Source organism: Polyodon spathula, chromosome 3 (genome assembly GCF_017654505.1).
Source record: "Polyodon spathula isolate WHYD16114869_AA chromosome 3, ASM1765450v1, whole genome shotgun sequence".
Lineage (NCBI taxonomy): Eukaryota > Metazoa > Chordata > Actinopteri > Acipenseriformes > Polyodontidae > Polyodon > Polyodon spathula.
In genome coordinates this window covers 60,927,822-60,945,824 of record NC_054536.1, presented here as the reverse complement: position 1 = coordinate 60,945,824, position 18,003 = coordinate 60,927,822, and the positions used below count along the sequence as shown (strand labels likewise).

General features: G+C 38.5%; 1 protein-coding gene across 1 annotated transcript in view; it reads left to right on the top strand.

The window, feature by feature from the left end:
- Positions 1-18,003, top strand: part of LOC121313274 (CUB and sushi domain-containing protein 3) — a 514,488-nt gene that overhangs the window by 455,118 nt on the left and 41,367 nt on the right. Inside the window, exons 54-56 of the mRNA XM_041245642.1 lie at positions 1,434-1,607; positions 9,383-9,568; positions 10,082-10,255. Of these exons, the coding sequence (XP_041101576.1) occupies positions 1,434-1,607; positions 9,383-9,568; positions 10,082-10,255 (534 nt within the window). The remainder of the gene's footprint in view (positions 1-1,433; positions 1,608-9,382; positions 9,569-10,081; positions 10,256-18,003) is intronic.

Genomic DNA, 18,003 nt, shown 5'->3' with positions numbered 1-18,003 from the left:
AAGTGTCCAATTAGGGACCTCAAAAGAGAGGGGAAAGATTAAGTTAACAGCTTGTGGGAGGGTGGGAAATTCATTGGACACAACACACTGGATTAAAGGTTTAAACACCCCACAGGGGTGTACTTTATTAATTCCGCCACAAGGTGGCACTGTGCTGCTTGTTCCTTATACCATCAATGGTAACAGTGGAGCAGAAAATGGATACACACACACACGCAGGTGCCTCAAAATAATAATACAAACAAAAGGCAAAAGCAAAAATAAAAATAAAACACAGTAACAAAACTACAAATAAAAGTTGCTGCTTTTGCAGCGCCCCCACCTTTGCTACTCGTGCGGCTAGTGTCTTCAGCCTGTGCCCTGCTATTCTACTACTATACACTGTGGGGCTGCCCAGGGTTTCCCCGCTAACTACACATGTCCCCTTGGGTCCGAAGCTAAGATTTTTAATTTCCCTGTTTCAAGGCTGTCTTCCTCAGCCTGGCTTGCCTGTCTGTTCTCCTCGCTCCAGATGCTGGCGTTTTATTATGGGTTGTGTCTCAGTTGTCGACCAGAGCTCCTGCTGTTGTTCTTCTTAGATGGGCAGACCTGAGGAATAGCAGAACATTATTTTTATAGATCACGCGCCCCTCAGGACCCGCCTCCCGACCACTCAGAGAGAGAGAGAGAGAGAGAGAGAGAGAGAGAGAGAGAGAGAGAGAGAGAGAGAGAGAGAGAGAGCCCTCACCCAACCTCTCTGTGTCACTGCCATGATTGACAGGTGGACCCTTCAGGGTTCCCGAGCTCCTTCTGTAGGATCATGCATGCATCAAATAGCCAGCATAGATCTCGCGCTGTTACACAGCTTTATAGCTATCTGCCAGTTTAGATCTGCCTTGCTGAATTGAGGATATTGTGAGAACTGGGCCACAGGGAACAATGAGGAAAGATAATCTTTAAATGGGAATGAAATGCACTTTTAACAATAATTTCCACATCACTAGATAAATGTCAGCAATTGAGCAAAAATAATTGGATATGGGTACTGTAACAACAGTAGCAGTTACCAGCATGATTTGGATAGATGTATGTGTGCTGTTTTCTGTACAGCGCTTTGAAACCACCTGTGGTCTGTTGCGCTCTATAAAATGTTTGAATAAATAAAAATAAATAGTAACGCAACTGCTCAATTGAGGCAGTGCAATAAGAAAGAAATGACTAAAAATGGAACAGGAACCTTTGGGAATGAAAACAATAGCTCAAAGAGATATTTTTTTCAAAAGTGTATAGGATCTTACTACTGAATTTTTATTTTTATTTTGAAAGGTAAAAGTCAAATACTTTATAAACAAATCTATAAAAATGAAATGATGTATATAAATGCATTGTGTATTGATAGTTTTCCAGAAATATTAGCCAGGGTTTAACCTGCTAATTTACTTTTTTTCCCCTAGCTATCAGCTGCGGTCACCCTGGTAGTCCTATTTATGGAAGAACAATTGGAAATAGTTTTAATTTGAATGATGTCATCACCTTTTCCTGTAACACTGGATATATTTTGCATGGACCTACAAGAGCTCAATGCCAAGCCAACAGACAGTGGAGCCATCCACCGCCTACATGTAAAGGTGGGGAAAAGAGTTACTTTTTCTATTTATACTCTGATCAACATTTATTATAATTAATTCAATGGTAACACTAGAATAACTATTTGAAACACCTGCCTTCTCTATAATTGGTAATAACAGCATTGCCTTTTTTTTTTGTTCCAATTACTGGTCAGATGCCATACACAGAATTGCTTCTGGTTTGGTGTGCTGTATGTAAAAATTAAAAATTTAAATTATAGTATGATCTTTGTAGTGTTTTGTACACAGAAGCATAATGCTGCATTAACACACAGTTATTTTAACAGCCCACGGTAGTTAACTGTAGTTACCAATTTAATCATTGTTTGCCAGTGTGAGATATCACAATGGCTAGGGGCTTTATGAGACTTGATGCCATAGCCCCCACATTGTAATTATCTCTGCACATCATATATCATCTTAAGTAAAGTACATTTTAGTTAGGCATACATTCAAGAAGGTGTGTGTGTACCTCCAGTGTCTACGATATGACAAAGACTAGTCCCAGACTATCTAATGGTCAAGGCAAGTAGGGCAATAATATTTTTAACAGTATGGAAGTGGTTTAAGTTTATTAATGCAAATTTGTCTGACACTTGAGTAGTGTTAGTGTTACAGAAATACTGCTCTGTGCATAATCATACCCATAACAGTGTTATTTATCAAACAGCAGCTTAATCATCTTAATCATTTTAATATTGCACACTGGTTAGAAAATCTGATTGACCAATCAGAGTGCAGCTTAGTAAGAATAAGAAATTGGAAGCGAGTTAAGTTGCAGCATAAACACCCCCCCACCCAACACACACACACACACACACACACACACACACACACACACACGACTGGTAACCCCCCCCCCACACACAAACCCATCTGCAACTATCGTAGGCAAAGGTTTTTTTTTTCGTCTTTTGCATTAAGTATAAGTAGGAATAAATGGGAGTGTAGTAAACAAGTAAGTACTTCTTTCTCTTTACTACTTTAAAATGTGTTCTACGTTTTTGAAACACTGTAGAAATACATTTCTGAAACTACATTCTTGAAAAATACGTAATTCAATTGTGAGTTTACTGAAAACAAAAACAAATGAAAAATAATAGTCATAAATTATAATCATAAAGTGATTAAATATTCTGTCCTTTCCTTCTAATTTCTACTCATTCCCAGCACACACCATTACTGTTTGCAAGAAACGTCAATAAATTCTCCTGACAAATTCAGTCACAAATTGCTTAGTCAAATAGGCAGTTATATCAGACTGATAGGACAGAATGACTGATTGTAGCACAAAAAATAATGACAGAATAATTTAATAACACTTAATTTACCAAAATGAATTGTTGATTTGTTATGGAATGCGGGACAGACACATTAACCCTTTGCGGTCCTATGTCGGACCAGGTTCGACATTACAATTTTCCCTTTTCAGTCCAATGTCGGACCCTCTCCGAAATCATCAAAAAGACGTAAAGCACTGGTCTCTAGTCGTTTTTTCTCCAGAAAAAGTAGAGAAAACCTTTCAGTGGCCAAGTGAGACGAAGAGGAGCCGAATGAAGCTGAAAAAAGGGGCATATCTCCTAGCCCCATTCACTACAGGGATAACACGGACATAAACAAAGGAGATAGCTGCTTCTGCATCCAGCGCTCAAAGATAAAAAAGACATGATTAGGTTCAAATGAACTGAAGCAGAATCTTGTAAATGCTTCATGTATTACATACTTAATAAAAGTGCAAATGCTATGAAAGTGAAACATAACATTTCTGTTTTGCAAAACAAATAATACAAATACAAATAATATACATTTCTGGCAATGTCTAAGTTAGATTGGCAGTTTTTACCCGAATTGAAGTCAAAGTAGATGGTATAGTCAGAGGTGAAAGTAACTTTAATTTCTTGTCTTTGTAGTGTTATTTTCACAAAAAAGTGGTACTCAGCGCACTGCGCTTGCTCATGCATACCTAAACAGCTTCTGCTAAGAAAGCAGGGAAGCGCCCATTCAAATATGGAACGTTATGCTGTTTTCGGTCTTTTACATTTTTTTTTTTATTGAATTTATCATATTTTCAAGTCTTTTACATCGTTTTTAATGTAATTTGTCATATTTTTCCACCATTAAGAAAATAGCATACGAATATAGGGTTTTTTACATTTTCTTTTTACTTGTGCAACTTTGCGGTGGACTTATCGTGATTTTTTTATTTTTTTTTAGATAAACTGTCTGTTGCCAATTTAAGTTTGCAGAAAAATAATGTACAATGTAACTCTTTAGACAATAAGAAAACATCCATCCAACCGCAATTGATTGCAAGTGTACCAAAATATGATGTGCACAGCTTGCAATCTGATATCGTACCACTTTCTGCCATTACATGAGTCAAGTTGTGGTACACATACCACATTCTGACGATGTACCACTTTCTAACACTACACTGGCTCTATAGTCCAGATCACGGCTTGTATCAAACTGAAAAACAACATCCACAAACTCGAACTTGAAGCTTATCTATAAGCTTCAGGTACATTCGAACAGAATTTCAATTCCAAAAGAAAAGAAGATAGTGATAGGCAAGTTGAAAAAGTCATGCAAATAGAATAATCTAGATATAAAATATATTTTAAATATATTTTTTTATTATTATTATTATTATTATTATTATTTTATTATTATTTGTGCCTTTTTCCTGAGGGATATCAGACAACATTCATTAGGTAAACTGTTCCCCCACTACTACCACTAGTTGAATAAAAATTGATTTGAGTTTGTTTCAAGGACTCAGACTCGAGACTCGAAGTCAAGGATTCGTGACTCGTACTCAGACTCGGACCCTGACCCTGACTCGGACTCGACACTCGAGATTCGGACACGGACTCGGACTTGGGGTTTGAGGACTCGACTACAAGTCTGACATGTATACATACATACATACATACATACATACATACATACATACAGATTAACCTGTTTTATATCACCTTGCTTAATATCATGCTCAGTTTATTATCACGAGTTTTCAAAAACTACTCGCCATGCACGATATGTTCTTTGATAACTTACAACTCTTAATATCATCTCACAAACCCACTTATTGTCACGTTTTGTGCATGCTGTCAAATGCTGCGTGGCTGGGCTTTACTAAGTAACCAAAGGAAAGAATTAATTTCCAATGCTACTAACAACCAATAATCATCTCGGTTGATAAACTGACATTTTGTGCAGCCTGTAAAATGCTATGCGGGTGGTCTTAAAGGAATACAGTTCAGTTACAAAACACCAATGCCACCAAATGTTTCTTTTTTAACATAGCCTTATTCACAAAAAAAACAAAAAACACCAAGTGCAACGCCTAATTGATAGCTCTCATCGTCAACAATTGATTTTTTTAGATAATGACACAAACTGTTTTGTTCCAGTTATTTTTTTTTATATATACACGGATGAACCCACTTTACATCATGATTGCCGTGCAGTCATAATTCCTGATATAAACCGGGTTTCACGTTTGCCTATGACAGCATATTACGAGTGTGAGAAAAAAAGAATGAAAACTAATGGTGAATTAAAAAGCTGTGTTTTAATTCTGTACATTTAGTTGTTCTTTACATTAAACAAATGCATATAGTTACTACAGGACACATGCTTTTATATCATTAACTGAAACAAAACAGTTTGTGTCATCTAAAAAAGGCATGAATTGTCAACTGATGAGAGCTATAAATTAGGCGATACACTTAATGATATTGGTGTTTATAAATTAACTTTACTGAACTGAAATTAATTCTATCATATGGTTACTTAGTAAAGCCCAGCCACGCAACATTTGACATGCTGCACAAAACGTGACAATAACCAGGTTTGTGAGATGATATTAAGAGAGGTAATTTTTCAAAGAACCTATGCTGCATGGCGAGTGGTTTTTGAAAAATGCTGATAATAAACGGGGCATGATATTAAGTAAGGTGACATAAAAACGGGTTCATTTGTATTTGTAGTTGTTTAAATTACTGTTTGTTGAAACAGAGAAAAATTGTTCTCATTGTTTTATTTCTGTTTTACAGATATCATGTGCAGGCCTGTCTGTAATGTGGTGCTTGACACGCGTACAGAGGAGCTGCAGGGCTCAGCTTGTTGTATTACAACCACAGTATCACAATGCCACTTTAGTGAACAGCTATTAGCATCAACATTGGGAAGGCTGTTAGTTTATTCTGACAAGCAGGCTTCCCTCAGTCTCATATTGGTACTAACTGAGGGGTTTTCCCATTGGCTTTTACTGTATATTACCACCAGTGGTATCTGCGACCAGGCGGCCGCTTCCGATCCCGACCCGGTACCACATTTGTACTGAACCAGGACCAAGGTTACCGCAGTGACCCAGTGCTAAGGTCACCAAACTCATACCAAAACTACCCATTTCTAAATGGTGCCAAAGCCACCAAACCGACCTTGTGCCGACTAGGTTCCTAACCAGTTCTGAACCAGTACCGACCTGGTGTTAAATACACAAACCATTACCAAACCGACCTGGTTACAACCCACTAACGACCTGGTACCAAGGTTACTGGTCCGGTACCAAACTGATCCTGCTCAGATCTTGACCAGCCTGGTCAATATATATATATATATATATATATATATATATATATATATATATATATATATATATATATATATAGTGCCTTGCAAAAGTATTCAGACCCCTGACCAATTCTCTCATATTACCGAATTACAAATGGTACATTGAAATTTCGTTCTGTTTGATATTTTATTTTTAAACACTGAAACTCAGAATCAATTATTGTAAGGTGACATTGGTTTTATGTTGGGAAATATTTTTAAGAAAAATAAAAAACTGAAATATCTTGCTTGCATAAGTATTCAACCCCTGTGCTGTGGAAGCTCCCAGTTTGCACCGATGAAAGAAATTGCCCTAACGAGGACACAGTTACCTTACCATTGGCCTCCACCTGTGAACCATTAAAGTTGCTGTCACATTTTCTGGATAAAAACCCCACTGTTGAAGGATCATTGGTAAGGCTGTGAATCTGAAGGAAAATGAAGACCAAAGAGCATTCTACAGAAGTTAGAGATAAAGTAATACAAATGCATAGATTAGGGAAAGGGTACAAAATAATATCCAAGTGTTTGGATATCCCAGTGAGCACAGCTGGATCAATAATCAGGAAGTGGAAGCTGCATCACACTACCCAGGCACTGCCAAGAAAAGGCTGTCCCTCAAAACTCAGCACTCAAACAAGAAGGAGACTTGTGAGAGAAGCCACAGAGAGGCCAACAATCACTTTGAAGGAGCTACAGAGTTCAGTGGCTGGGAGTGGAGTAATGGTGCACCAGTCAATCATATCAAGAGCTCTGCATAATACTGGCCTGTATGGGAGGGTGGCAAGAAAGAAGCCGTTACTCAAAGAGTACCATCTGAAAGCACGTCTGGAGTTTGCCAGAAAGCATGAGAGTGACCCAGCTGCGATGTGGGAAAATGTTTTGTGGTCAGATGAGACCAAGATAGAGCTTTTTGGCCAAAACTCAAAGCGCTATGTGTGGCGCAAACCTAACACTGCCCGTGCCTCAAGACACACCATCCCTACAGTGAAATCTGGGCAGCTGTTTCCCAGCAGGGAGTAATCAGTGCCACCAGCCCCGCCTGAGACTCAAAAGGCAACAGTGTACTCCATTAAAATGTTGACCTGGACAACTGACTGGACCTAAAGATGCACAGGAAGTGTGCCACCTTTCAGGGAGTCTCCAGCCTCTCCCTAGCAGGCAGAAGTGGATGGAAGCTATTTGGGCCCCACTGAGACTCAAAAGCAACAGTGTACTCCATTACCTGGACAACTGACTGATCTGTGCCGAGTCTCCAGCACAGGCAGATACCCATTCAGAACTTGTCACCGGCCACCTCTATCAGTTGGGCCTTACAGTGAATCATGCGAAGAGCCAACTGACACCTTCCCAGACAGCCTCCTGTTTTGGAGTGTGCTTGAACTTGTGGCTTGGAGTCCATGTTGGCCACTCTGTCGGATGGTAGAGCGCAAAGAATAGCGGCCTGCTTGGAGCTCTTTCAGCTCAACAGAGCACTAAAGGTAGTGACATAACAGAAACTTCTGGGCATCATGGCAGCAGATTCCCAGACCCACCCACTGGGTCTTATGCACATGCGCCTTCTGCAGGCCTGGTTCAACAGCATGGTCTTTCAGCCCACATTGAACTGCGACCACCTACCTACCTACAGTGTCCTTCCTCTGTCTAAGGGCACTCTGTTGGTGGAAACAGCTGGCAAATCTACGCCGTTCAGCTGAGCTGAACTTTGTATCATTTAAAGCGGCTTTCTTGCTTGCTATCACCTCGGAAAAGTGGGTGAGTGAGATGCAGGCCTTCCCTATTGTGAAGTCCTGCTTAATTTTAACAAAGGCTAGGACAAAGGTCGAAGTCGAATAGTCGAAGACTATCTCGGCATTCCTTGATAGCCAGGCTGTGGAATCAGAGGCTTTCCATCCACCTCCTTTCCAGTCTGACAGAAAGCGACATCTCCATATGCTCTGCCTAGTTCAGGCCCTGTGTATTATGTTGACAGGACAAAAAGTTGGAAGCAGTCTGAACAGTTTTTTGACAGCTGTTTCCCATGGTGAAGCCCTGTCTAAGCAGCAGATGTCCAAGTGGATAGCAGACACGGTCAGGACAGCCTATGAGCTGGCCAGCATGCGCCCTCCAGAAACGCTCACTGCCCATTCCACTAGGGGACTTGCAACTTCATGGGCTTTATTCCAGGGTGCCTCTGTCAAGGACATATGCAATGTGGCGGTGTGGGATACTCCCCATACCTTCACAAGGTTCTACAGGCTAAATGGCGTGGATCCTCAAAACCCTGATTTTGGAACTAGAATTTAAGGACTTCCCAGTCAACCCTTGAAACAAAGGCATAGAGGTGAAATTCTCTCTCAATTTCTTCACCCTAAGTACTTATTACTGGGATTCCGAATGGTAATGCACAAGGCAGCCTATTGGTCACTGTACAATCATGCCCAGGCGATGGCTTGGGTATACTCAACTATTCGGTAATGGTTACATTTTGTACTCTGAAGGGAATGTTAGGTTATTATCATAACCGTGGTTCCCTAAAATAGAAATGTAAACATTGACCTTCAAGGTCGCTGTGTCCTTATTCGCAGCAGGCTTGAAGAAAAAAATGACGATGAGATCTATGACGGAAGAAGCAGCATGGTTTTGTGAGGCCGGTAATTCTTTCATCACAAACAAGCAGTTTCAAAGCAGATGCAGTTGAATATTAACAATGAAAAATGACTCTGTGTACAGAAGAATATAAGTCTTAACTTGAAATATAAGAGTGAGACAAAAAGCTGTGGTTCAAGTTATAGTAGTATAGAAAAGCAAAACATTTACATAATTTGAGAAAAGGAAAATTAGACAAAATATTAACAAGATACTGCAGCTCTGTAATTCTTGATATCAGCTATTCCTTATCTATGGATATGTACATATTTTTATCCTTTCAAATGCTGTGTGCCAACTTGTACATGATACTACACAATCAACTACAAACAAACCTTTCAAAATAAATAGTAACATTTTAAGAATAAATTGTCAATATGAGTATTTTATTTTACACCATTCTGCGTCAAAATGTGTGTAATGATAGACCATTAGTAATATAGCATGGCAGGAAGTTTGTAAAAAGTTAAATCTGCTAAATAACATGCATAACTTCTTTTATTTTTAATTATTTTAATTTTTTTAAGTGGTCAACTGCTCTGATCCTGGAATCCCTGCCAATTCCATTCGGGAAAGTAAAATCGAGCATGGAAACTTTACTTTCGGCACTGTGGTGTTCTATGACTGCAATCCTGGCTATATTTTATTTGGTTCTTCAGTGCTAACCTGCCAGCATGTTGGCCATTGGGATAAACCTTTACCTGAATGTATTGGTAAGTTAACTATATGGATCGTTATTTAGCTCCATCATAAAACGTAGAAGGAAATACTTCATGGGCCCAATTTTGATGAATGCTAAAAAAAATGGAAGTCCATGTGCAAACTTAAGAGTGCTTGTCTTGTGTCCAGTTATATCACGATGTTGTGATTCTAAATAGAACAAAGGCTAGACCCTGGCACGATTTGGATAACGCTGGCCAATCCACGGAAAGTGGGAGCAGAAAGAGTTAGCAAATCCAGGCAAACTGACTTACTGCACATAAATTTTCAGATTTTTTTAAGTTTCTTGTTGTTGTTAAAATGATAAAGTGTATGCTTTTCCCGAATGCTTTTCCCCTTAAATTTTACATGGACTTTTTCTATTAGCATAAAGTGTGTAAAGTGATTAGTATTGGCATTTCTAGTAGTATTATGTGAGATGGAAAATACATCAATGTTATTAAAGTTTTTTAATTTGCATTTAAGCATTCCTTTTCCCTTTTACAAGTCACTTCTGTTTATTCCAGTGATTGACTGTGGCCATCCTGGTTCTCCTCCTAATTCTATATTAACTGGAGACAAATTCACGTTGGGTTTAACGGTTCGTTATTCTTGCACTGGAGGAAGAACACTCATAGGACAGTCATCACGAACTTGCCAACTGAATGGACTCTGGAATGTACCTATGCCACATTGTTCAGGTAAAGCATCAGATCATTGATTGTTATATACAAATATATAAATATCAAGTTGTTCACAGTTTAATTAGTTTATAGGTATTAGATAGAAAGGAATCAATTAATTTCATTAAAACAAAATTGTCAATATAGACAAAATTATGTAGTATATGTCTTGATTGACTCATCCCAGAAACCATTTGCAGTAATGACTTCAAATTTGCAGGGTGACCTAATTTGGCAGTGTGGCAAAGTGGTGAATACATGCAGATGAGTGCAGTGCAGAGGGGATTAATCACAGAGACGGTGATTCACAGGTGCAAGGGTGTTTATTAATGATTATACTGTCCACAGCCGTATGGCAAATCTTGGAAACAATAATAATGAGGGAAGTGGTGCACTGGCGTGTATCACTTCTGTTTGTAAATCCAATGGGTTTGACCCAAAACCAAAACTCCAGTCTTTTCTCACCCACACAAAACACAGACACAGTTCCTGCCGTGCTTGAATTAAGTGCTCGTTGTGTGAAGACAGCTCCTCAATGAAGTGAGTGTTGATATCTGGGTTTGATGCTGGCCTGCAGCTGCAGCTCCGGATCGTGTTAGTAATTTTGAAACAGACAATACAAACAAACGGTGTTACAAAACAAAACTAACAAACACTCACGGTCTCTTTTACAAATAACGGCAACTCCTTCTAAGTTGTTGTTACCATATACAGAGGAAAAGATCACTTTCACTACGCCCCCTATTTATACCCTCGCTCATGACCCCTAGGTTAATGAGCGCATCCGCTCCTCCAATCCTCAGATGCCACGCCGTCTCCCGCCCGAGTCATTGAACTTGGGTGCCGTAGATCAGCCCCCTTCCTAAATGACCCTAAGGAAAAAATTATGGTGCCATTTAGTTAAGGTACTTCGTTCCTTTTACCTAGTGCCCTCACAGGTCGGGAAGGAGGTCAAACACCAAGAATTGTTCGATCTCTGTCATAGGCTGCCATAATGTGATAAGATCACGTGATATTTGAAAATAGAAATAGACAATACATTTTGAGTAAGGATCTTGCTATTTGTTACACAGCTGTATTTGATTTTCTTAGTTAAGTTCCATTACCTGTGTTGTCCAGTAAAAACATATGGCCAAAATGTTTCAAACCATTTTATTTGGTACACAGCTGGATTATTCTCTCAGTAAAGTTCCATTACAGGTTATGTTCAGTGTACATCAAAGGCTCAGTGCCACATTGGCGACATTATTAATAAAGATGACTTGCTCTCAGATCACATGTCTTTATAGTTGGTACAGATTCTATTACAGGTGGTGTCCATCATAAATGAATTATTTTGCTGCCACTTTGTTTTAATCTCTGAATACAGATTAATATTCGCATGCGCAAAAATATTGTTTTATTTATTTTATTTTTTTATTATATACAGTGATTTTCCACAGTTATAGTGCAAGTGTTTCTTTCTTGTTTAGGTAAAATGTAGATAATTTCCCCCGGCTATGAAATCGTCAGCCTGATATGCTTATTAAGGTTGACAAATAACCCTTTTTGTAGACATGTAGTTTTGGTTAGAAACCCTGCAAATATACCAATTTGCAGAGTTTATTGTAAATGGATTTTAGTAATCGACCCAGCGTGTCCACATTGCTTTGAATGTTTGCAGAGCTTTTTTGAAACTGTATACCATCTGCTCCTATGAAGCTCAGTGAACTTCCAGGATGCCCATTCCTCTTGGGATTTTTGTCTTTTTTCTTTCTTCTTCATTCATGCAAGATTAGTCTCAATGCAGCAATGAATGTTGAAAAAACATTAGGATAAAAGCATCGACCTGTGTCATGTGTACAGGTATAAACCTGAGCAAGAAGGGAACATTTTTAAAGGTGCCTAAAATAAATAGATGCCATTAGATCTGAATCTGCATACATTATGTATTCAGTACAAAGAAAATGGCTCAACAGCTCTAGAATGGTGTAAATGGTGGTGACTAATGCGAAAGTACAGACAACCTGTAATTGTGAAGTAGCTGAAAGGGTAATAATAGTCTTATATGAGTTGTTTAACACTCTGGTTTTAATTATGAACGATATAGTTAACCACTTCAACTTCAGATGTAAAAAAAAAAAAAAAAAACCCTTATCAGATACCAGATTTTGAAAATAATAATAATGTTTTCAAACCTGTAATTGCTATAAAATGTCAGCACATGATGAATAAAACACAAATAAATGACCTAAACTGTGTTTTTCATTAACCCTTTATGCTTCTTTGTACTAAATACCCATGTTCAATATAGAGATATAAACAAGTTTGTTTTTTTTAATAGTGAAAACAAAAACGCTGCTAATGACAATGATAATCAGTAAACAGGAATTATGAAATAAAAAAGCAAACAAAATCAAATGTGTGCCATTATCGACTTGCTGTGTGCCATTTATAGAAATGTTCAGTACAACAGAACCCGGGGTTGCCTTCGCAATCACAGCACATTTTTCTTGCGTCCTTTTTTGTTTTCAATTTCGTAGCAGACCCTGCACCTTTTTTGCGGTCTGTGCTTCCCTTGTGTTGGAGGGATAGTCACAAATGCGTGTACACAGCTACTTTGCGCCGGCATTTTGATGGATCTGGCTGCTGCAGATGCCTGCTTCATTGCCTTGTACCCAGTATTGTGTTTTGATAGCATTTCGTCACAGCACTGCCATTTCAAACCAAACAGCTTCCCGTTTGCAGCTGGCTTACCTGTAAAGTAGCTGCATGCTCTTTTGTTTGTACAGTTTGTACTGTCCTTGGCTCTGCTTCCTCTTCATCATCATCGCTGAGTGATAAGTCAGCATCACTGTTGCTGGTATAAAAATCCTCCGAACCAACTTTACTCCCGTTATCGCTCTCCATGTACGTTGCCATGTTTAGCTTTTGCTAAAAACTATATAAACTACAACTTAACAAATAAAACTAATAATAAAAAAATTATACTTTAAAACACTATATATATATATATATATATATACACACACACACACACACACACACACACACACACACACACACACACACACACACACACACACACAAAATTTTGAACTTCCCACAATATCTTGTTAACACTCCCAGTAGATTGCGAGTGTCCATTAACCTTAGTGACCTTGCCTGTGAGTTACCCCCCCTTGACTTTACAAGTGGACTGGGAGGGGACTGAAGTAACGTGTCAGGTGTGTACTAGCACTTCCTTAAAGAATTAAATCTGAAATGCTAGACGTAGAGTAGATCATAGAATTGATCATAGAATGGGATACTTGACTTACGCACTTACGGCATGGTATTGTAAGTGGGTTTTCATTCAACGTACTTGTGTACTTCGTCAAATACAACCACCAGCAATCAAAACATCTAACAAATTTGAGCCAATTCAAAATTTAGATGATCAAAACCAACATAGAGAATAAAAGGAACAACATCCAGGGCATTATTAACAGTGGTGGCCAGACAGCAAAAAGAAGGGAGGTCAGGATTGTTGGGGACTCCATATTGAGAAACACAGCAAGTTCAGTTCATAGTTTTATCCCCTTTACTAGAACAGTGTGCTGCCTTCCAGGAGCCATTGTCACACACATCACTGAGAACTAGACAGGGTGCTAGAACGAACAGGAGACGACCCGGCAGTAGTTGCTCACATTGGTACAAATAACATTGGAAGAGACAGGCCAAAATCCCAGCAAAACAAATTCAGAGTGCTAGGAAAGAAATTGAAAGACAAGACCAAAACTGTGATATTTTCTGGGATACTGCCGGCACCTTGCAAAGGACCATACGGACAGCTGAAAATACATAATCAAAGTGCATGGCTGAAATCATGGTGCACTCAGAAAGGCTTCACCGTTTCTTGAACATCGGACCACATTCTACAACAAGGACTATCTATGTAGGTGGGACGGACTGCACTTAAATAAAAAGGGAACCAATCTACATTGGAGAAAGGATCCTCGATGAGGTTTAGAAGCATTTAAACTAGAAAGGAAGGGGGGAGAAATCAACAAAAAAACAGAAAGGAGACCACATCAAAACAAGGGCAACAACTCAGGTAAGACAGCCATTAACTGTATTTATCTAAATGCTGGAAGAATCAGAAACAAAATGTTAGAACTTACAGAAGCTACTGCACTAACATGTAACTACGATGTGATAGGTGTTACAGAAACTTGGTTATCTGAGAGTGATGGAGACGAATATAATATTAGTGGGTATACACTCTATAGCAAAGACAGGCAGGACAGAAGAGGTGGAGGGGTAGTGCTATACATAAAAAATTGTCTTGAAGCCCAGGTGTTAAATCTGAATGAACAAAACAACACCAATTCAATATGGGTCAGAATAATGGACAAAAATTAATAATAAGGCATAATAGTAGGAGCTTGCTATAGACCGCCAAATTGTTATACAGTGACATTCGAAATGCGTGTAGCAAAGGAGAAGCCATATTAATGGGTGATTTCAACCCCCCCCGCCCCCCCCCCCCCCCCCCCCCCCCCCCCCCCCCCCCCCCCCCCCCCCCCCCCCCCCCCCCCCCCCCCCCCCCCCCCACTTCCCCCATATAAAATGGGAAAAACCGGTTGGGAACACGACGGACGAAATCAAAATGGTGGAAATGACAAATGACTGCTTCCTAACCCAATTTGTCAAGGCACCGACTAGACTGAAAGCATGCCTTGACTTTTTCAAATAATGAAGCCAGAATAACTAAAACAGAGGCCAGTGAACCATTGGCAAACTCAACCACAACATGATCTCATTTGAAGTGATTTTTAAAACCCAAAAAGCAATGACTAACCCTTAGAGGTCCATTTATTCAGCGCCTGTCAGGTCCAATTTATTTTCACACACGCTGTTTATTTTACACACGCTGTTTAAAAGTATGTTTTTCACAGTAAAACAGGTTTAAAAGACACTGCATATCAACAGGACACTGCATCTCAAGCCAAGCCCCACCCCTTATTCGCTGTGTTTATCACATACCTCTTCATAGTCGTGCATACTGATAAATCATCTCCTGATCACTCGTTTTATCACCAAACTCCTCAATAATGCGATCCAATTCATTATTTTATTACTATAACATCTCAAAAAGCTCTGCAAATGTCTGTGACATTCTTTGAACCCTGGTTGCGGAAGCAGCTATCTTCTTTGTTCATGTCCGTGTTATCTCTGTGGTGCAGGGGCTATATGTATTGCTCAGATCCGCCCTTTTTTCGGCTTCTCTCAGCTCCTATTGGTCTCACTCGGCCAGTGAAAGGTTTTCTTGGCTTTTTCCTGAGAAAAAAACACTAGAGACCTGTGCTTGACATCTTTTTGATGTAAAATATAAAACCTGCCCCAGTGTCAATCTTTCTGTTTCACCAATTAGAAAACCTACTTGGAGGCAAATGTCAAACCCCTTCCTTCCGCCCTTACTGTGGCACAAGAGCAGTCTCATATGTGACGGACTGCTGAGGATAAATTACTAAAATGAATGCATTAAAAAATACGCATTTGGTGACATTTATCAGGTGACCGGTTATACGTCTAGCATATTGTTAAACGTTTTACCACTTCTTTAGAGTTTATACGTTTAAACGGTTAAAGTTCACCTCTAACTGTATGTTACCTGTGCTGTAAGATGTTCTCAATCAACAGACTGTTTGTCAACTTGTCTGTCAAGTGCCTGGGGTGGGTTCAAGGCCAGGATAAATGGGTTGGAGGATGTAGGATATCAAGCTAACAAGTAAAAACAAATCCAATATTTTCAGTTGGGCAACAAGATATTAGATGTATACACTGCATTGTACAATTTTTTTTTCCAGTTTAAATTGGGACTTTGATCTATCCTTCCACAACCTGCAATGGTCTGTTGTTTCATCACTATCTTTCTATTGGTTTTCATTGGTTCTTTGTTTCCTGGGGGTGTGGGTTGTGGGAATGGTGTCTGTTCTAAGCTCAGTTGTGCTACGGTGGTTGTGGTATACTTTCCTGTACAAAGTGATGGAATTGTGCAGTTCCCGAATTATGTATAAAGATATGTATTTCTTGGTTTAGTTCCCCTACATCACTGTGTTTGTTATGTGTGCCTTCTGCTTTCTATTTGCCAGTTCCTGTTTCTCATTCATAGGTTTGGTCCCATTCTCAGATGGACTCAGTTACTCCCCCATTTTTATTTTAATGGTTTCTATTTGCATTGTAGGAGTCTCGATCGGGCTTAAACAGTTTTACATGAATGATGCAGCTTTGTAAATCTTTCACTTTTCGCACATTGTTTAAAATAAAATTTAAAAAAAACTACAGTACTTCTTAAACTCAAGTACAGCAAAATTAGATCCGGCTGAGGAGAAAAACATACTTCTATTATGACAAAAACCCCTGATGTTATTTTAAGCACAAATTACATGGTTTATCTACAAAAATGTACTCTCACATGTGTTGTATAAATATATATTGTGGCAAAGTGGGGTAGCTTTGCCACATTCTGGACCTTTCACACTGTCTTCTATTGTATAAAAGAAGTACTTTTATTCTTAAATGTATTATTATTATTATTATTATTATTATTATTATTATTATTATTATTATGCAATAAAATGCTTTTATAGTTACATTGTATACACGTATTCATTGTTATACAGCTGTTTAAATACAAAAAAAATGCCTAGTAGCTAGCAAATAATAACAGCTGGTTTCATGGCTGAAGTTTGCTGACTAGCACCAGTTAAATGGCTAATACTTCTGTATATTGACCTCCTAGGGTCCTTGAAGCAAAGCCACATCAGCACAGTCAGTTGAAGATGGAGCATGACAGCGGCTAAATCAAACTATTGCTGTCAAGCAGAAAAAGAAAACAAAAAAACATGTTAAACACTCTTCCATATTACCTTTCTAAAAATGTAGATTTTGAAGCCAGGCTATGTGCTTATCGCAATACAATGCTGGCTACAGTCAATACAATGATGTACTAACAGACTTTTCTTGTAACTGAAGTATGAACATGAACAGGAGATTCCCTGTATCAGTCTAGTCATTTTCCTCAGTTTGTATACAGTACAGCATTTTTCCTGATGCCGTTCATTCAATGGGTTTCATTTAGGTCATGTGTAGGTTTTAGCATGTTACTAATGATAAGCCCTGGGTTATTAAGTATCAGAATGTTTTAGATGGGAATTAATGATCTGTGTGAAAGTGACTAATACCTTTCTAATGAATGCTTTGTGGACGTCTCTTCTCTGCTTCAAGCTGAATCTGAGGCCACTGTGAAATGAACAGTTTAACTTGGGAGAGTAATATTGCTACAGGCTTCGACTGTGCCTCTAATGGTACTGAATATGAAGCTTGAAAATGTAATGTCAGAATGTTGAAGTAACATAAAAAAAAGACAAATTGTACCTCATTTTACCTGGTATATAATAGTTCAGCAGAAGTCGCTAATAATTAATGATAATAATTCATTGTTTTAAATTATTAATAAATAATAATAATAATAATAATAATAATAATAATAATAATAATAATAATAATAATAATAATAATAAAGGAAGGAACAGTGTGTTGTGATAAGTAAAGTGAACCTGACTGTTAGGCTACTGCCTGGCAAATTAAAATCACAGCATTCTTTACACGGTTTTTAAATGGGATACTTGATCATATTAAATCAGCTTGGCAAGTGCTTTTTGCTTAATAAAAACATAATTTGGACCTTTTTTATGTCAAATAAAAATGATCTCACTGAGTCTTCAAATCCACTATGTTCT